Source organism: Pteropus vampyrus, unplaced genomic scaffold (assembly GCF_000151845.1).
Source record: "Pteropus vampyrus isolate Shadow unplaced genomic scaffold, Pvam_2.0 Scaffold44, whole genome shotgun sequence".
NCBI lineage: Eukaryota > Metazoa > Chordata > Mammalia > Chiroptera > Pteropodidae > Pteropus > Pteropus vampyrus.
The window spans coordinates 2,152,027-2,172,476 of NW_011888825.1; the positions used below are offsets into that span (position 1 = coordinate 2,152,027).

Consider the following 20,450-nt stretch of genomic DNA (forward strand, 5'->3'; position numbering starts at 1 on the left):
GAGGGAGGGAGGGAAGGAAGCTAAGAAGGAAGGATGGAAGGAAACAAAAATGTAAACAATAGGAAATTCTCAGATTCTTCTTTAGGAGAAAAATGAAGCTGTGGGAAAGTGCACAGCTTTCTATTAATATCAGTATATTAGAGACCCCTCCTCACCACGGTCTCAGAGCCATTGAGTCACAAAGCCTGGACCCCCACTCCACCCTCCAGCCCCGCCCCCCAGCTGCAGCCCCCTGTGCGGCAGGCAGCACCAGCAGCAGAAGCAGCTGACACTGGTGACCCCAATCCCACGCAGCCGGAAGTGGGGAGGTTGAGACTGACCATGACGATCTCGAGCACTTCGTTCTTGCTGATGGCCCCATTGCCATCCACGTCGTAGAGGGAGAAGGCCCACTCCAGCTTCTGGTTGGGCTTGCCCGCAGTGGTCATGTGCAGGGCAATGACGTACTCCTTGAAGTCCAGAGTGCCATCACTGTTGGCATCGAAGCTGCGGAACACGTGCTCGGCGTAGGCCTTGGGGTCTGAGTCCGGGAAGAACTTGGCGTAGATGCTCTGGAACTCCTGTCGGGTGATGCGGCCACTGGGGCACTCCTTCAGGAAGGACTGGTACCATGCACACAGCTCCTCCTCCGTGAACTTGGTGTTCAGTTGCAGCTCCTCCAGGATCTCCTTGGACAGGGCTCCGCTTTTGCTGTTCCCCATGGGTGAGGCGGCGTGAACCCTGCCGGGTAGTCACCACTGAATGTGGGTGGATGGGTGGGAGCAACGTGGTCTCCCGGCCGCCTGGGCTTGGTGCTGCTGAAGATGGATGGACTTCGAGATGCCGGCGGATTAGGAGGATTTGCAGCAGATTCACCCCAGTACTTGGAGGGAGGAGGGGCCCGGAGCACGTTGGGAGATGGTTCCCAGAACCCCCGAGATTAAAATAAAGAGCTGACAGCAATCCATCTTAGGACAGGAGGACAGGACAGGAGGGTAGAACCTTAAGAGCCTGAAGTCTTGGGCCAAAGCCTTCCCCACTGCCCTCATCCATTCCTCCTCCTCCTTCAACACTAGCTCTCTAAGAGCAATGATATTCATGGCCTGTCCTCCGCCCTCACTCTGAGGTCTCTGGGCCAGGGATGGCATCTTTCACTGAGCCCTACAGTGCAGGAGTTAGGAGCCGGGCTCTGATGCCAGCCAGGGTTCAAATCCCAGCTTTGCAATTCACTAGCTATGTGACCCCGAGGCTTTTTTTAAACCTCTTTGCCTAGAATGCTCTTCTCCCAATCCTTTACCTCCTTCATAGCTTTCTTTAAATGTCGCCTTCCCAGCAAGACCTATACTGTCCATTCTCTTAGCACACTCCATACCCAATCATCAGCACACCACAGACCTTTTACCCTGCTTTATTTTTCTCTCTCCCCCATACACCTTCTGACTTACTGTTTGTTTATTCCATGTGCAGCCTGTACCCTCACCAAAATGAAAGCTTCGCAGAAGCAAGGATCTGTTTTTTTCCCTGCTGCATCTCCACTGCTAGAATGGTCCCTGGCAGCATAGGGCCCTGGGTGAATAGTCCTTCAAGGAACAGGCATAATAATAGTATCTATCTCATTGTTGTCATGAAGTTGAAGTGAGTTAATATGTGCCACACACTTAGAATAGAGTCCAGCACTTAGTACTAAATACGTGTTAGTCTTTGTTATTATTCATCTATAAGAATCAAAAACTAAACTGCCTATAGGAGGAGCCAGCGAATGGAGGGAGTGAGTGAAGCAGCTGGATCAGGAAGACAATAGGTGAGGCCTCTGTCACACGTGGAAGGGGCTGCCAATGTTCGACTTCATTTGAATGTGGTCATATTGGACTATGGCTCAGTGTTAGTAGATTTTTCGATCATCCAAGAGAAATCCAGAAATCAGATTTATGCAATTTCCAAACTTTTAAACTGGTTGTTAATTTAAAATTTTCAAAAAACCTGATGTGGGCCAAATACAACTATCTGGGGCTCAGTTTCAGCTTGCAGGTTGTCAATTTGCAACTCAATCTGGTGCCTAAAGCTAGCAGACAATAACCCGTGCTTGTTCAGTGTGCAATGGATAATGGGGGACAGGGAGGGAGCTCTGCAAGGGAAGGCTTTGCATCCCTGCAGTCAGCCGAGGTACAAGTATGGGAGACAAGAAAGAACCCTGGTGACCATATTTTGTACCTGAATTCTCAATCACCCAAAGGAAATGTCAGGGGGACCCTGAGGTGGCTGAGCATAATGCTGGAGGGGAATTATCAGATTAGATGGGACCTCAAAATTATCAGATTAGATGGGAGAAATATTTCCTCTTTGCCTAGGGGTGGTAACTACGAAGAACAACCCCCATAATTTCTGGGCAAGTGAGTTGGGGTTTGCACTCTATTTCATAACAGGCTAATGTCAGGGAATAGCAGGTCCCCATTGCTGGGAGAAAACCACCTGTGGGGCCCACCCTGATGTTGCTTAGGAAGGACAGAGAAGTTCAGGCACTGACTCCATCCTCTGCAGTTCCAGAGTATTTCTGAGGAGGCTTTAATGCTGGGGTGTGTGGGTGTGTGCGTGTGTGTGTGCACGCGCATGTGCATGCGCACTTCGATTTTTTTCTCTTCAGTTTGTGAGAACATATTATTTCTTAATAGGAGCGCCTCTCTTTTTCTAGATTTTCACTATCCTGTAGCAAGGTATTCGTTCTCAAGAGCAGTTAGAAATCGGTCACCAAACTCAAAAATGAACGAAACCGAGGGCATGAAGGCAAGGCCAGAGACTTCACCTGTTGCCTCTGACCAGGCGTGGGAGGTGCTTAGAAGTGCCCTGAGTGCCAGGCCTGTCCACATCAAGCCTGCAGATGAGGCAAGGCCAGTGTTACAGGAATGAAATGGTTCCAAAAGGCATGGAATCTGCCAGGATCACACGGTTGCTAAATGGCAAAGCCAGGCGGAAAGCCCAGCTCGTTCAGGCTCCCCATTCAGGGCTCTTTTCACTATGATACAACTGCCTCTTCTCTCACGGAGGCCTGAGTCCAGGGGCCAGGAAGCTCCATTTCCATAGGTGAGGAGCTGTCGTAACAATGGAAGAAGCTGTGGGCAAAGAATCAGGGCCCCCAGGTTAACATGGACAGCAGCCAGAGCCCCCTGACCAGTTCTGCTTTTTCCGAGGGCAAGAAGGAAGGCGCTGGAACCAGGTCAGAAGCAGCCTGGTACTGTCCACATTCTTCAGATTGCCGTGCCCAGGAGAGGGCCAACCACAGGAGGGGACCACAGGCAGCTGTGTTGATGCTTTTGAGAGAGGGGCCATGACCTGGAGGTTTGTTTAAAAACCTACATAAACATCTTCTATCAGAGGGAGAGTTTATGCTCCTTAGCCAAACAAGTTGTTGGAGATGATGTATTGTGAACGGATTTGTTAAGTCTGAGCTGGGGCCATAAATTCCCCCCTTGAACCCCTAAAGACCACTGGGGAGAAGGCCTCATCTCCGGTCAGAGTCTCAGTTTGTGTCTCCCCTCCCTAACTTGCCTTGACTGAAAGAAGCAGAGTCTGGCCTGGTCACACCCCAAGCCTGGAGCTCTGTCTCGGCTGTTCACTAGGGCCCAGCCTCCCAGCCCTCACCTCCATTCTTCTACCTTCCCCTGCTATGAGCTGAAAGACAAGAAGACCCTTCCTTCCCCTTGCCTGGAACCAGAGCCTGCACACACAGTCTGCACAGAGAGGGGAAAGGGGGCATTGAGAGGGCGGGTGGGAGGCAGAGAATGGGAAAGAACGCTCCTCCCTCGGCTGTCCCAGTGCACTAAATGGCAACACATCCTTTTGGGTGCTTGGATTGAAAAACTTGGAGTCACCCTCAGCGCCTCTCTTTCTGTCTCACCCCACTCTAATCTGTCAGAAATCATGTTGGCTGTATCTTCAGAGTACATCTAGAACCTGACCATTCTCCCCACCGCCATGGTGACCACCTCCAGCAGGCACCATTGCTTCTCCCTGAGTTCCAACTTCTGTAGTTCCCTGTTTCTGCCCTTGTCCCTTACAGCTAGGGTCCCCAATCCCCAGGCCGCGGACCAGTACCTATCTATGGCATGTTAGGAACTGGGCCGCACAGCAGGAGGTGAGCGGCGGGCGGGCGAGGGAGCAAAGCTTCATCTCTATTTGCAGCCGCTCCCCAGCACTAGCATCACTGCCTCAGCTCCACCTCAGATCATCAGGCATTAAATTCTCATAGGAGCACCAGTCCCTGGGGCCAAAAAGATTGGGCACCACTGCTGTACAGTCCTGCAGCGAGCCCTGTAGCAATGAAGCCAGGCCATGTGCTCCTAGGCTTGGCAACCCCCGCCCCCGCCCCCGCCCCCACCCAGTAAGTCAAAGGCCTTCCACTGCTGGCAAAGCCCTGCGGAAGCTGCCCCTCCCCACGATCTTTCTGCTCCAGCCACTGGCCTCAAACAAGTAGCTCCCATGCCACCAGCCTCTAATTAGGCTGCCTCCTCCGCCTGGAACATTCTTCCCCCAGCTACATGCCAGGCTGCCTCTCAGGTTTCCTTGTCTGTGATCAAATGCCACCTTCTCAATGAGGCCACCCCAACTCCTCTATTTAATATAGCAAGTTACCTGCCCTCACCCCTGAAACTACCCATCCCCTCGCTCTGCCCGTTTTTTCTTTCTCCCCAACATTTAATACCTTCTACACTCACACTATGTAATTTTGTTACATCTCCTGTTTTTGTCTGTCTCTCCCTGCTAGAAAGTAAGCTCATGGGGGCAGGGCTCTGTTTCATTCGCTGTGTTCCCAGTACCTAGTATCTGACACACAGTAGGTGCTCAACAATTATTGCAGGCAGTCAGGCAGAAGGGACGAATGAGAAAATATCCAGTAGCCCCCTTCTGTTCAAAAGGACAGAAGTCACCAGGGGAGGGGAATGGGGCCTGGGTCAGGTGTGTGTGTCTGGCAGCACGGCGCCCATCTTGGTGAGGGGTGAACACTCAGGTACCCTTTGTCTCTCTGCTAAGTCATCGGGAGTAAGATTATCACCAATCCTGGGAGCCTGGGAGGAATGCCGAGACCATTTGTACAAAGGAGAGCGTGGCAGCCCTCCAGGAAGGAGGGTCGCCCAGCGGGACCCAGTGTCTCTGGACAGTTTATTTTACATGGGATGAATCTAAGCATCTCAAGTGTACACACAGAGCCAAAGGAAAAAAATGGGTGAGCATTTAACTTCCTGAAAATGCTTTATAATAATGCAGAACAATTATATATATAGCAAACGCCTTCCATATTTAAACCCTTTAAACATTTAATTCTTCAGCATTAATACACACAAATGCTATTATGGAGGGTGGGGAGGGGGTGGGAAGGGCAGATTACAACCTCCATAGGGATCAGAGTTTCAACAGTGTTACTTATAAATTATATTACATCGATTTTATTTACTGATCTAGGCAGCCAGAGGGCGGAAGGATATACAATTTGGAGTAAACACATTCATACCGGGATGAGGAATGCTGGCAGGAGACACAGCTTTTTAACATTAAAAATGTATAAAGTATTTAGCAAAAGTTACAGAAAACGGACCAAACAAGCAAGTTTATTTTGTTAGAAAATTCCACTTTCATAGGGTTTGCTCATGTGCTCGTCTCTGTGAAAGGACTGCCCCCTTCCCCATGATCTCCTTCCTAAGGGCAGAGATGCAAATTTGGGGCTGGTCCTCAGGGGTGGCTGGTGTCCCTTTGAATGTCTGTTCCCGGGTCCACATGGCTGCCTGGAGGCCATGGCTCCCAAGGACCAGTCCACTGCATGTGATGCTGGAAGGGGAGCGTCACCACTTGACAGATAAGTCCACAGAGGTCCCAGAAAGGGACATGACAACTTCAGGTTAAGGGACAACGGAGACAGCAGAGTGGGGTGAGTTGAGTGCTCTTGCCTTGGTACCATATGCTTTGCCTCTCCATCCCCATGTCACAACCTCCTCCCAGAGCACCCATGTGTCAGACCCTTTGCATTCCACCACTGCAATCCCATTAGGAATTTCCCTGAAACACAAAGGGTCAATGTCCCCTGTATAGCACACAGATCAAGGACCATCACAATCCCTCTCCCTCAGAGGCACCTCCCAACGAAGGCTCCTGAAAGAGCCTCAGCCTAGCATCTAGAGGGTTGGGAAAAATGGAACATTGCTTTTTTTGACACGTGTCTTATTCTTACCAAATCAGCTGTAACAGGAATCGGGTCCCTCACCTTCAGGAAAGGCCTGACAGAAATAATATTTCTGGGGGGTGGGGAATGATGAGAGTCCTTCCTGACAAAATTCAGCCCAGCAACATAGATCCTAGGGTCCCCACCATGGGGCCCTGTGGGCCCGGGCTCCCCGGTCCTGACCTTCGCCTGGCCTGGACCCAGGTATGTCTTCAGTTTGCTTGGAGAGATGCCTGCTTGCCTTCTGGGGCTCACCTGTCACTGAGCAGGGCATGATCAAGATGTGGCTTGGAGGAGTTGTCACCTTGGGGATCCTAAGAAGAACTACCTCATTCTCAACAGCTCTTAATTTTACCTTCCTCTGTGTCTAAATGGAGACATGCCAAGGTATCCCTTTCGTGAGGGTTTCAGGCAACACCATGCACAACTGTGCTAACAAGACCAGATTAGGGATGACCATGTGCTTAGGGTATAAAATTGGAAAAGGGGAGGGGAAACAGAATGCAGCAACCAACCAGAGGAGGCCCGAGTGCTTTTCTAGAACAATTACTCCCACTGTGCAGATTAAGCAAGAGACCCAGAAAAGGCTCATGATGAGCCCAAGGCCACCCCTGGTCTTCTCATCCATGCTATGTCCATTCACCTTCCACACCCCATAATGCTCAGTAAATGACAAGGACTGTGAGAGCTGTGTCATGGGGGTCTCCCCAGGAGGGAGTAGATTTGCTACTGAGGTGCAGGGCACAGCAGCAGTGGAAGGAAACTGAGACTCCACCCACCCCTTTCCCCAATCTCTGGCAGCTTTCTGCATTGCCCAATCCTAACATGAACCAAAAAGGCAAGTGTGAGCCCCAAGAACTACCTGTGGGCACAGCTGTCATTTGCAAAAGGGGCCTTGGGGACCATAGGAAGCAGCGGGCTGGAAGTAGCCATGCAAACAAGCTGAAGACCCCAGAACGGAAACTTCTGGGGCAAACAACTCATTTTAAAAGCAAGGAAGCAGTGTGGTACACCCATGCAATGAAACACTACTCGGTGATGCAAGGGAAGAAATTACAGACACATGACAACATGGGTGCCTCAACAATACTGAGTGAAAGAAGCCAGACTCAGAGGTTACACAGTGTGACTTCGTTTACATGACATTCTAGAAAAGGTAAAACTATAGGGTCAGAAAATCAATCAGTGGTTGTCAGGGGCTGGGGGTAGAAGGAGCGGATTAACTACAGAGGAGTCTGGGGGAATTTTTGGAGTGATGGAAATACTATGTTGATTTTGGTGGTGGTTACAAGGCCATATAAGTTCGTCAAAATTCACTGAACCATATATTTCAGAAGGGTGAATTTTACTGTGTCAATAAACTACAATACTGGAATGTCAAATACCTCAATAAATCTGGAAAAAGAAAAGGCAGTGGTCTTTAGGGGTGGGGAGGATTATGGGAATAAGATGGTGTGCTGGCTAAGTAAGCATGCTGCTGATCTGTACCCCACTTAACATCTGTAAAGTGCTTTCCCTACCTACATAATAATCAGCAGGTCTGTAGAATCCTCTGTAAACTCTCCTTGTCAAGGCCACTCACAGCTGGAAGCAAAGTCACTTAAACAAGCCGAGGTCTTTGAAGTCTTCTGAATTTTATGGCTTGTATTTCCAAGAAGGGACTTTGGCTCAGCCAAGATTTGTATGCACCCATCCACTAATCTCTAGTAATTGACTGGTTTTCACAAAGGGAATAGAAACCAACTCCTAGTTCATGAATGTGCACACTGTTTCTCTTTGCTTCAGATCATTAACCAGCCCTGATAAGCAGAGAAGTGCCTCCTACTGTAGAAATCCTCCCTGTCCAACAGGTGTTGGGTGGAGGTAGGAAAAAGGCCCAAGGCGATCCCAGTGGCAGAACCTCAGGACAGCCATCCCTGTGGTTCAGCTGGTCGGTGATTTGCAATACTGATCAAAAGTTTTACAAAAAATGGAGAAGAACAAGTGGCTTTTCCTGAAGGTTGTTGTGGCAACCAGCTCACTTTGAACACCATCCGTCTTAGAGATTTTTAAAAATCAGCTTTTCATAGACAAAACTAAGTGCATCTGGAAGCAGGTAGAAGAGGCTCACCTATTCTCAAAAATGGAACAATGGATGTGCTCAAGAATAACCCACACTTACCAACTCTGAATAAATCCACCCAAATCCTCATATAACCTAAACACCAAAACACAAACAAAACAAAAAAACAATAACCCAGACAGAGTGTCTGCTACCCCAAGTGCACTTTTAGATACTCTAGACTGCATCCTGATCTTGACCTCACCCAGAGGGTGGCCCTGTGAATAGGGACAGGGGGCCTGGACTCTTAACTGCGGCCCTGCTCTTAATTCACTGTGTTCATCTTACAACACTCACATGCCATGCCTGGCCTTCATTCTTCCTCTTTGTAAAGTGAGGAGAGTTATTTAAAACAAAAGAAATCTGGGAACTTCGAGTTGGATATGGGCTGTGAGGGTCTCGCAACCAGTTGATGGAAGCCTTGTTGCTATCTACCTTCCACCCAGTGGATAAATGCCGTATGGTGGTAGTTTGTAATAACAGGCTCCCAGTGGGTTAAATGTGGAAGGGGTGCAATGTTCTCATTCTCCAAAAAGGTACCTGTCTTCATGGAGAATAGAGGGGACGGAGGAAGAATGCCTGTCTCATATACGGCTACATTTTTAGTATCCCACACAATGCCTGGCTTGTCCCAAAGTATCTGTTGGATAAAGGAATGAATGCACGCAGATCTATCAGCACAACAGATAGTATCTCTGAAACCCTGAATTCTGCAGAGTACCTGTATGGGAATGCCAAGGGTACTGACCTGTGAGGCCCCTGGAGAAAAGATGTCTACACAAAATGAGAGATTGTGAGCTTCCCTGTTGACAGGGCCGTATCTTGTCCTCGGATGTTGGCACATTGCTCAGCCTTAGCTAAATGGTTGATGAATGAATAAACAAGGGAAGAAAAATAAATAGAAAAGGAATATGTGAAGAAACTAACGAGACTGGGGTGAGGGGCTGAGGGGGAAAGATTGACTTTAGAAAACAGGCTGGCCCACACTGGGCCAACTCAGGCTACCCTGGAAGAGGTGAGAACTCCCGCTGTCCCAGGGAGGAACAGAAGACTGGAATTTTCAGATGGGAATGAGAAGACAAAATGAGCCATATCCACTCAAAATATGTGTTAATTACAAGACTATTGGTTTTGACTATTTGAAAATCACCCATAAATTATTTTACTAAGCCACAGAGCAATTACTACTAGCACCCATTTTCAAATAAAGAAACTAAAAAATAATATTCTAAGATTGGTAGTTGGTGTCACGGCCCAACCCCAGATCTGGAAGGAGGGGTTCTCCATCCCATGGACACTTCCATCCCGATGATCTTCAAGTTGGTAAAGCCCTCACACTGAGCTTTTTGGTTGGGATGCTCCGATAAGAAGAAAAAAGTGACAAAGTTTGGTTTGCTTTAGAATATTTGGCATCTTTTTACCACAAACTATGAGAGAAAAATTTTGACTCAATGAAAGAGGTGCTAAAAGATTCAATGTTACTAAGTTGTCAGTTACTGGCATGTAAGACTGAAAGGCCAGAGAGTTGTGCTCTGAGAATTCTGCCCTTATGGGAAACGTATGGGTCCTGTAAATCCGAAGTAATCAATGGGAAAGATGAACTAAGAAACATGAGTTCCAGGCTAGAATCTGCCCCTTGCTAGCGGTGTGACCTCCTTCAGGTCCCTTTTCTTATTCCGGTCCCTTCGCATGGATTCTCAAGACTTAACATGATGGAGGATGTGTTTGCTATGATTTGGAAAGGGAGAAAGTGATATGCAAGGACCTGATGGCAGCCCTGAAAGCTTTCTAAGTCACTCTCAAACCGGGCTTTTCCAGGAATCAGGAGATAGAGAAAGGGGAAGATGGTACCAGCAAGAAGCCGATGCTTGGTGCAGGGCTCTGAAGTGTGCAGGAGCTGAGAAGCCAAGGTGGTGGGACACTGCCTATCAGGCAACAACCTACTGTGGCCATGTGCCTATACAGTGACCACTTGTGAGAGAAAATCTACAAGGGACAGTGGTCCCAACCTGGCCGTGCACAAGCAGGTGGAGCTACTGGGGGTATAACAAAGAATTGCCCCAATCCATCTCCCACATGGGAATGACCCAGCCCCATTAAGAGCCTGGGAGAGGGTAAGGGTGGGAGGAGGGAGCATCAGAAGGCTGGATGGATTGGGATTTCCAGAGAGGAGACTTTACAGAGGATGCCTGATCTATAGGGAACACAATTCAACGCTCTGAATCAGGGCTAATTTGCCGAATGAGGTAGTTCCATCCTGATCTCTCCAGGCAGTGTCAGTCTGGGAAGACAGGAGCCAAGTCTTCTTCCCAAGACCCTTAATGATGAAACGTGACAGAGAAGAGCCAGGATGTGGGCTCCCAGAATGCAATGGGAAAAACAAAGAGGGCAGGCTGCAAAGGATGCTGAATGAGGGACGTTCAGCTGAATGGTGCCTTCTATACAAATTTTGATCCTGACACTTGGCTCGGAGAAAGAGACCTCCCTCCCCTGACCCTCCAAAGCCCTGGAGACAAAGAGACAGCTGGAGGAAGGATCTTGGGGCTTCCAGGGGCACAAATGTGTGACACAGCTGGCTCTGGGTGGTAAGGTGACCCCTGCAGTCCTCAGCAGGGACCACAAAGTTCCAGCCTCAGTTCGTTCTCAGAGTGGCAAGCACAGCATGGGAGTTGGGGGACTTCGGCCTCAGAGACAAGGGCAGGGCTGTGGATCTGTCCCCCTGGCCTGGGAACACTGGGGAGCTCCCAGCAGGGCCTTCCGGGCTGCCCTTCTGGAAAAACCAGCTTCTTGCGGAATCACCGCACCCTCCGCTCTCCTCAGCTGACCAGGAGAGTGGGTGGGAGGGCAGCTCAGCAGGAGGACCTATGGCAGGAAGCACCACCTCGTCTCTGTGGGACCCCCCAGCCTCTCTCCTTGGCAGGACCCCCGGGGCCACACATGCCCTTCTAGATCTCCATGTCCACAGGGCGGATGTTGCCCGTCTTGTGCTCTCTAACCCACAGCTCCCTGTCTTTGGCTGGGTCCACTTTTTGAAGCAGTTGGTCCACAGGCTCGACTGTCTGCAAGATACAAAGAAGAGGGGACACCGTCAGAGGTGGCAGCTGAACCATGCTGCTCAGGCCTTTGTGCCTGTGTCAGAGGAGCTTCATATGGGGCTTCAGATGTGCAGAGGGCTGTGAGAACAGGGAGCCTGGACCTCTCTTCCCCACCCTCCTTCTCACTGGGTGCGCTTTACCCTCTAGACCTCAGGGCTGGATGAAAGGGCAGGGTGGCCTCAATGTCTCCAGGTCCGTGATCAGTTCTTCCATTTGTTCCTGCATTTACCACCATAGAACAGGAAAAATGGAATTTGGCCTTAGATATTCTGGATATTTCCAGATTTTTTTTGGGGGGGGAGGGGTAAGAAAGTCACTGGGGGAGGCAAGAACATTTTCAGCTATTTAAACTATCGTGAGCTAATTTCTCTGTGGTATAATAGCTCATGCATCTTGTACTTATTTCATGCATTTCAGATGGGTTCACATGGGCATCCAGGACAATCTGCAAGTGCATCCCAAGAGGTTGCCCGTAGGCCCGAGCAGCTGCCCTTGCCCATCTTCAGGACAGATTAATTTTAGTGACCACTTAGTCTGCCATGGCATAGTGGCAGGTGGCTCTCTCCCTGGCCTGGGGTCCCCCTGGGGTTCTGCTGGCCTTGGCCTAGGAGCAGGGAACTCACACTTTGGTTGAACATGTCTGTCTCATGCCGCAGTTGTGTGTATTGGCACAGATGTTGCCGGATCATCTCTACCCTCTCCACCTCTAGTCGCTCCAGCTCCTGCACAGGAGGAAAGACCAGAGACCTCTGAGCATGTCCCCTCAACCTTCTCGTCACAGGTCCCCAACCACCCTATACACACAATGCCGGCTTAGACCCAATCCCATCTGACTGTGTGGGGTCTGATGAAGAACTCACCCCATATCTAGGGGTGAATGTAAAGATGAAGATAATATAGTAGCCACTGTTTCCTGAATCCTGCCTTGCCAGGCATGGTGGGAGCTAAGGGCTTTACATGCATTACTTAATTTTAAGAGATAGTTTCTGTTCTTATCTGCATTTTCCAAACAGAGGAATAAACACCCAGAGAGGTAATGTTATTTGTTCAAAGCAACATGAAATTATGGGAGGAGTGGATGTGAATGAACCAGGATCTACTGTGGTCTTAATCACGATTCTGTACCAGCGCAGCCCTAGCCCCAGTTCCCCAACGGGGTGGAAAAATGGGACATATGAGGCCCGAGCAGCTGCCCTTGCCCATCTTCAGGACAGATTAATTTTAGTGACCACTTAGTCTGCCATGGCATAGTGGCAGGTGGCTCTCTCCCTGGCCTGGGGTCCCCCTGGGGTTCTGCTGGCCTTGGCCTAGGAGCAGGGAACTCACACTTTGGTTGAACATGTCTGTCTCATGCCGCAGTTGTGTGTATTGGCACAGATGTTGCCGGATCATCTCTACCCTCTCCACCTCTAGTCGCTCCAGCTCCTGCACAGGAGGAAAGACCAGAGACCTCTGAGCATGTCCCCTCAACCTTCTCGCCACAGGTCCCCAACCACCCTATACACACAATGCCGGCTTAGACCCAATCCCATCTGACTGTGTGGGGTCTGATGAAGAACTCACCCCATATCTAGGGGTGAATGTAAAGATGAAGATAATATAGTAGCCACTGTTTCCTGAATCCTGCCTTGCCAGGCATGGTGGGAGCTAAGGGCTTTACATGCATTACTTAATTTTAAGAGATAGTTTCTGTTATTATCTGCATTTTCCAAACAGAGGAATAAACACCCAGAGAGGTAATGTTATTTGTTCAAAGCAACATGAAATTATGGGAGGAGTGGATGTGAACCAGGATCTACTGTGGTCTTAATCACGATTCTGTACCAGCGCAGCCCTAGCCCCCAGTTCCCCAACGAGGTGGAAAAATGGGACATATGAGGGAGTGCCTGTGCTCCAAACTCCTGGGGCTTTGCTTCTGGGCCTCTGCTGAACAGCCTCTCTCCTCTGTCCACCCCTAGTGCTGACAGACCAGAGACCAGGCTAGGGGAGACAGCGGGGCTGGGAGTGGGTGGCCACTGTCAAAGGAAAGAGTGGAAAGGGTTTGTCCTTTGGTTTCTAGGTGATTCTGCATCTTTAGAATTTAGAGGATCAGGCTATTATTCTGTGAACAACTAGGTCACTGCTGAGGGGATTAACTGGGGAAAGGGATAAAGCAGGAGGTTTAATTAGGAGATTAACCAGGAGGAAACCAGGTCACTGTCCTGTGCTGGATGGATGGGGGTGGCTTCGGACAGTGGGATGATACGATAAGCACCTGGCATGATGCCTCCTTTCTCATCTGGCCTAAAAGCCCAAGTGTCAACGCCACTTTACTGCAACAGGAGCTGACCAAGGGGGAGATGCTTCCTCATGCCCCTTGGTCATGCCACCCCCCCAACCCCCATACCCCTCCTACACAGCTTCCCAATCTCACCATTTACGCGCCTGGGCAGGATCGCCTATCCAGGGCCTGCAGCTCTTCTGGGGGTGGGAGGGTCATGCTTCCTACAACTTGGCTATGTGTCCTAAAGGGGCCACTGTCCATTTGGTTGGGGGCACCCTCAGTTGAACCTGACACCTCAAGGAACAGCCGAGAAGAATACAGCAAGGCCCAACCCTCACCCATGTTCACACAGCTAGGAAGTACCAGGGCAAGAACTTGAATCGACATAGACTGGACCAGAGTCAAGGTCTTAAGCCCAACACTAGAGCAGATCTAATGACAATCTCCACAGTCACCTTCGCTCTACCACCTGTTCACCTGCCTGCATCCACCCGGGGCGTCCTGATAGTCAGTCCCTGGACTGACCTGCTTACACATATCTGGGCACTCACCAATGTGGTAGTCACCATTTCTTCAAACCACTTGGACTGGGCCTGGTTGTAGAGGTCCACACAGCGCATGAGGTCATCTCCTGGAATAGGCCAAAACCACTATCACGCTCTGTCCGGTCCTTGCTATAGCTTCTCTTTCCTACCTTTAGCCCAAATCGATGCCCTCTCCTCTCCTTGGGGTCTTGGGGGCCACTGGAAAGTTGGGGGAGGGGAAAGCATAACAAAAAGTGGGGGCAACCCAGCACAAGAGACCAGCTTCAGAGTGTCCATCTGAACTTGACCCCAGACACCAATAATTGAGGATGGGGGTTTCTCAGTGTGTGTATGTCATGGGGAGGAGTTACTCTTAGGACCCGTGACCCTATTACAAGTCCAAGAAATGCTTCTTCTCTAAAGATGGCAGTTTCATTTACATTGGAGAGTACTTCTTGGTTAAAACATGCAACTTGGTACTAGCTGAGAGTTAAAGAAGAAACATTTGCAAATTTTGCAAATTACGTTTGTTTGTGTGTGTGTGTGTGTGTGTGTGTGTGTGTGTGTGTGTGTGTTTGTACATGTAAAATAATGTGCTTGATGGTTTATGGCTCATCCAGGTGCAGGAATGGTATGAAAACATGCACTAGAGCATTACACACCAATTTCAGGATAGCGTTTATATTGGGAAACAGAAAGGATGGGTGGGAGAAAATGAGCTCTCTCTATAGTGCTTTATTTCATAAGAGAGAGATCTGAAACAAACATAACTATTCAATTTTGATGGCTAGTATATTGTGTTTTGCAATCATATGTACATTTGAAACATTTTGTAATTAGAAAAAAAAAGAAACTACAAAGTAATTGCAAACATTAGTAAGGCACCAGTACCCCAGAACCTTGCTACACAAAACACATTTCCTAGCCTAGCAGCATCGGTATGCTATGGGAGCTTGCTAGAAATGCTGATCTCCAGATATCCCTGATACCCAGTGAATCACAAACTGCATTTTCACAAGATCCTCAGGTGACCAATATGCTCCTCACAGTTAGAAAAACACCACTCGAGTGCACAGCTTGGTTTAAATGTAGTTTAGATCAGCAGTCCCCAAGCTTTTTGGCACCAGGGACCGGTGCTCCTATGAGAATCTAATGCCTGTGATGATCTGAGGAGGAGCTGAGGTGGTGATGCTAGTGCTGGGGAGCGGCTGCAAATGCAGATGAAGCTTCACTCACTTGCCAGCTGTTCACCTCTTACTGTGTGGCCCAGTTCTTAATGGGCCACAGACTGGTACCAGGGGTTAGGGACCTGTAGTTTAGATTATCACCGGATTCCAGAGAAATGAAGGCATCGTGGCCTTTGCTCATGATGGGAAAAACTCAGGAGCCAACCAAAGCTAACTGATTTACTGTTGAAATCCAGTAACTGGAGTTGATTCCAAGTTATTCCTATAACAACATCACCTTGTGTGCATTCTGACATGAAAGTGAAAGAAGATGGAGAGTTAGAGCCACGTGACCCAAGGCCTAGTCAGTAGCCCCCTTCCCCCTGAACCACACCACCAGCTGGAAGATAACCCTTGAGTAAAAGAACTCAAATCAAGGGCCTTGTTCATTGTGCTCTCGGTCCAAGGCCAACGACTGGGCTCTTGATCCCAAGAAGGACTGAAACTGGAGAGAAGAACTTGAGTATGTCACTGCAAACGCATGCCCACCAAGAGTCCGTGCCTAACCAAGGATGGAGTTAGCATGTTGCCCTAGAAAGGAGCAATACGAAATTCCCAAAGCCCTATTTGTCGATCCTCATTTTGAGAACATGCATTGGTAACTTCTGCAACATCAGGAAATGGGGCAGGTGAAGAAGGGTGTGTCTTCTTTCTATGCAGCCTAAGGGTTTGAAATCAAACCCTTCTGAACAGTATGAGTTAAGGACATAGATTCTGGAACCAGAATATCTGGACTGTCAGACCAGCTCTACTGTTTATTAGCCGTGCACTCTTGAACAAGTCAATTAACCTGTCTGCACTTCAGATTCCTCAACTGTAAAATGAAGATAATAACGGTACCTTCGGAGTCATGATGAAGATTAAATACATCAATATATGTAAAGTGCTTGGAATGGACACTGACACAGAGTCAGCAAACTGTGTAACACGAGCTAGAGTGATGACGATGATGAGACAAAATGAAGTCGAGCCCCCTGAGGATCCAGCTGCCCTCCCTTCTAGTAGCCCTGGAAAAGATGAGAGAGGAGAAGGGAAGGGAGCAGGAGGAAAGAAAAGACAGCATATTCTGGGTAACAGGCTGTCTAGCAAAATGGTGACAAGTAAATCTTTGGAATAAGAGAAGATGGAATTCTTCAATATGCTCCGTAAACTTAGGTCTCAGGAAAGTTTCTTATCCTGTTTGTCATTAGTTTCCTCACTTGTAAAAGGGTAAAAAAAATACCTCCCTACAGGAGGACCATGAAGATAAAGAGAAAGAATGTTCTAAGGCACATGGCCTGGTGCCTAGCACACAGAAAGGTGCTTTTTATAGTTAGGTCTAAGGATGAGTCACTTTAATCACAAATAATTTCAGACTTAGGGATAAGAGACCATGTTATCTGGTGACTACAATAAAATGAAACAATAGCAAGACTAGAGAACAACAGTAACAAAGCCTGAACTCATGAAAAATTGAAGATTTTATTTTAAATTTGGCTCAAAGATGAAATCAAATCACAAATAACAAAATATCTAGAATATGAGAATGAAAACCATGCAAACCAGAACTTGTGGAATATGGTTAAGACAGTGGTATGAGGAAAAGTAAGTGTCTGGTAGCCTAAATATTTAATTTTTTAACCTTAGGCTAAGAAAAAAAAGTAAAGGAAAAAAGTGTTTAAAAAAAAATTTGAAAGAGGAACTTAAACTCATTAAGGGAAAAAAAGCACTATACAAAAAAAAAATAACGAGAAACAAGCTGGAAAAAAAAAAAAAACCCAACCCACCAAAAAAACAAAAGAAATAAAAAAGACCATATTAAAGATAAACAAGAACCTAGGAAAAATATCTGCAACTCAAATGACAAAAGGACAATTTTCATAACATTTAAATAATCCCCATAGATCAATCAGTAAGAACAAGAACAGCTACTCGACTAGAAAATAGGGACAGGATATGTGCTACTCAGTTCATAGAAAAAAAGTCACAGATGACTTGTCAGCCTATTTTTGAAATGCTCAATTTCACTCAAAAAGAAATGTAAATTAATTTAACAAGATATTTTTCATCAGAGAACTATAATGTCACAATTTGATAGCACACACGGCATTAACAAGAATTTAGGGAACAGGCATTCATTAATGCTATTGGTGGGACATGATACTATTCAGCCATTAAAAAAGTCTGATGTACATGAATGGATGAGGAACTAAAAGAATAGGTAATGGAATAGAGCTATCTCTAAGATATAATGATTAAATATAAGTTCAGAACATAGGGTATAATATGACCTAATGTGTATAAATTTAAATGTAAATATTAAAAAATTGAAAAAATTAAAAAACTAGGAAGTGTTGATGGAGATTATATCTGGAAAATTAAGATTTTTATATTCTTATGTGCTAATTAAAATATTTTCCCAAGCAAATATATTGTTTTACAAGATAATTTTATTTAATAATTTAATAAATTAAATAAATTTGAATAGCCTCTCTTCGTCCTGTGTTTCCCTTACCACTCCCAATAAGTATATTATGCCTTCTCTTTCTGGATCCACTAATTTATCACCATGCAGTTATAAGAGCTTTATATCAAGTGCTATGTTTATATTATTATTATTATTATTATTATTATTATTATTATTGACTTGTTTTATATCATCTTATTTCAAAACATCCTTATGGTGGCTGCTTCGTTCTATAATGAATTGATTGTATCAGGTTCACCAGAAGTTGAGGTGAAGGGACTTACAGACCATCTGATCCAAAACCTAATCCTACAGCACATGTGTCAATTCCCGAAAGCAGTAAGCACTGTCCTTGCATGCAGTGAAAGTTGGTTTTATTTTTTAGAAATATTTGGTAAGGTTTTTTTTACTGGTTCCAACTGGCTTTTCTCCCCATTCCTTAGAGCATTAGCTAATTTTTACCACTAGGTGGAAGCAGAAACCACCTCACTGTAGGCATCTTTTGGGAGGATCTGAAATGTGGTTATTTCATTAAACAAAATGTCAGCCCATGGCCATAGGTGAACTTCTAGGGTATCACTCCCTGGGTAGGTAGGGTTTGTACTTCTCTATGGGGCTACACACAGTGATCGACCCCTGAATTCTGAGTGCATGGAAGAGGTACCACCTCCTGGTCAGAAAGCCAGGGCCTGGGCAGGAAGAGCCCACACTGGGAGAGTGGGAGGAGCCTAGTCCTTCCTGGAGACAGCCTGGCCTGCTCCTCATTCCACAGCCCCACCCTCCAGCCTCACCTGGTGGGAGGCACCCAATCCCCCAGCCTTCTCCTTGCTGCTTCCTTGACCAAGTAAGGGCAGGTGGGCAATGGCCCCGCACTCACCAGCCTGCGTGGACTTCCTCCGCGCCTTCTTGATGTCTTCCTCCATCTTGTTGCTCAGCTTGATCTCCAGCTGCTGGGTCTTCATCTCCAGGTCTCTCTGCCGCTCAGTGAGGGCTTTCCGGGCCTGGGTGCCAAGGAAATGGAGAGGCTGTTCACAGGGCTCAGAGCCTGGAGCACCCCATGGGTCACATGGCCTGGCCTCCCCATTTCCAGGTAAGAGTCATTTCTTTTCCCTGTTTTTGTGGATGATGTCACTGTGGCTCCAAGAGGCTAAGCGGCTAGATTAGCAGAGGCTGCAACACATCTCGTCCCCATCTCAATTGCCATCTGACATGGCCTATGGCAAGCCTCTCAGACCCCATTTTCGCTGGGGCATGTGCACGTACTGGGGGGTCAGGCAGTCTTAAAATCACATTCTTTCTGGACCACGAGGCCATCTCCATCACATCCCAGCAGTGCTAGGCAGATGGCAGCACCAGCCATCCCGTTCTGTAGCACGACAGGCCCTTTAGTGGCAGTTTGGTGTTGCAACTGGCAAGTTCCCTTAGCGGTACGTGCCCCCTTCTCCTGTACCTTCCCTAAGTACTGGAGTCAGTCCCTGGGGAGAGTTCTCTTCCCTCCACAGCTTGCCTTCAGCAGCTCCCACCAAGCTCAGACCTCCCAGGCCTCCGGCAGGGGAGGAATTCAGTCAGGAGGGAACGTGCCAAGAAAGTCCCAGACGAAGGGGCCTTGTGTGGACAGGCAGCACATCCAGGTTCCATGGCCCACAAAAACATGGGTGTACCCTGTGTCACAGGCCCGATGGAGCCCACTACATCTCCCACTGCAGGTGCAGCCTCTCCAGTTCCCACTGGTCCTCTGAGCACTGATCCAAGCACATGGGGAAGCAACTCCTACCTTCCCTTTGGCTGAGGTAGGTTCCTCAGGTGTGGGCTGGAGCCCACCTACTCAGCCACCTAGCCTTGGCACACGAGGCCCTGCTGGTTCACACCCCACCCTCTTTCAGCCCGATCTCCCACCCGCCCAGCATCCTGGGCCCCTCACCTTCTCCACTGAGGCATAGCGGCTGGCGAGCTGTTTACGGAGGTCAGCGATGTGGTGGTCACACTTTTTCATGTCTTTCTTGAAGTTTTCGCGGAAGTTCATTAGGGGCTTTTCTACCTCACTGTGAAGCTGTCAAGGAGAGTTGGGGGGACACACTGAGGATCCCAGGTCATCAGCTGCAAGCAAGTGGAGGAGGGAGGGCGCACTCTCCCACCCCTCCAGGTGAGGATGGGGCCTGGGACAGCGGCCTGGCCCTTCCAATAGGAAGGGTAGAAATAAGTGGCTGCTTATCAGGTCGCGGTTTAGGAAATCGCCTTAGCTGGCCAGGCCCCAGCGTTCACACCGACAATTGGACAGGTTAGAGTTTGGAGGTTTCCAAGTCCCTTGTCAGCTACTTCCTTCCCCCTCTAAGCTCCCACAGCTTCTTGCGGGGCTCTGCTTGGGTGTCCACCTCCCTTACTTTTCCAATGGGAGCTTTCTGGGGGAAGAAACCAAGCCACCATCTCTGTCCCTCAGCCCTTAGCACAGCGAGTGTCACCTAGATGCCATTTAATTAGGTGATCTCAGGTTGGTTCTATTTATTGAATATGTGCTATGTGTTGGGTGTGGAGACTACAAAGGTGACCTGGATGTGGTCCAAAGCTCGAGGAATCTATAGTGGAAACTCACAGGGCCCTCCTGTGAGCT

At 48.2% G+C, this 20,450-nt stretch overlaps 2 protein-coding genes across 3 annotated transcripts in view; both read right to left on the reverse strand.

Annotated features, from left to right (window-relative positions):
• RCVRN (recoverin) overlaps window positions 1–789 on the reverse strand; it is a 6,585-nt gene extending 5,796 nt beyond the window's left edge. Inside the window, exon 1 of the mRNA XM_011358956.1 lies at window positions 321–789. Within this exon, the coding sequence (XP_011357258.1) occupies window positions 321–701 (381 nt within the window). The 5' untranslated portion in view covers window positions 702–789. The remainder of the gene's footprint in view (window positions 1–320) is intronic.
• Window positions 790–9,381: 8,592 nt separating this feature from the next.
• Window positions 9,382–20,450, reverse strand: part of GAS7 (growth arrest specific 7) — a 205,879-nt gene continuing 194,810 nt past the window's right edge. For both annotated transcript variants that reach the window (XM_023529945.1, XM_011358958.2), the window contains exons 10-14: window positions 19,764–19,892; window positions 18,720–18,843; window positions 14,198–14,277; window positions 12,710–12,808; window positions 9,382–11,347 (exon numbers count right to left, since the gene is read on the reverse strand). In XM_023529945.1, coding sequence (XP_023385713.1) covers window positions 11,234–11,347; window positions 12,710–12,808; window positions 14,198–14,277; window positions 18,720–18,843; window positions 19,764–19,892 — 546 coding nt within the window. In that variant the 3' untranslated portion in view covers window positions 9,382–11,233. The remainder of the gene's footprint in view (window positions 11,348–12,709; window positions 12,809–14,197; window positions 14,278–18,719; window positions 18,844–19,763; window positions 19,893–20,450) is intronic.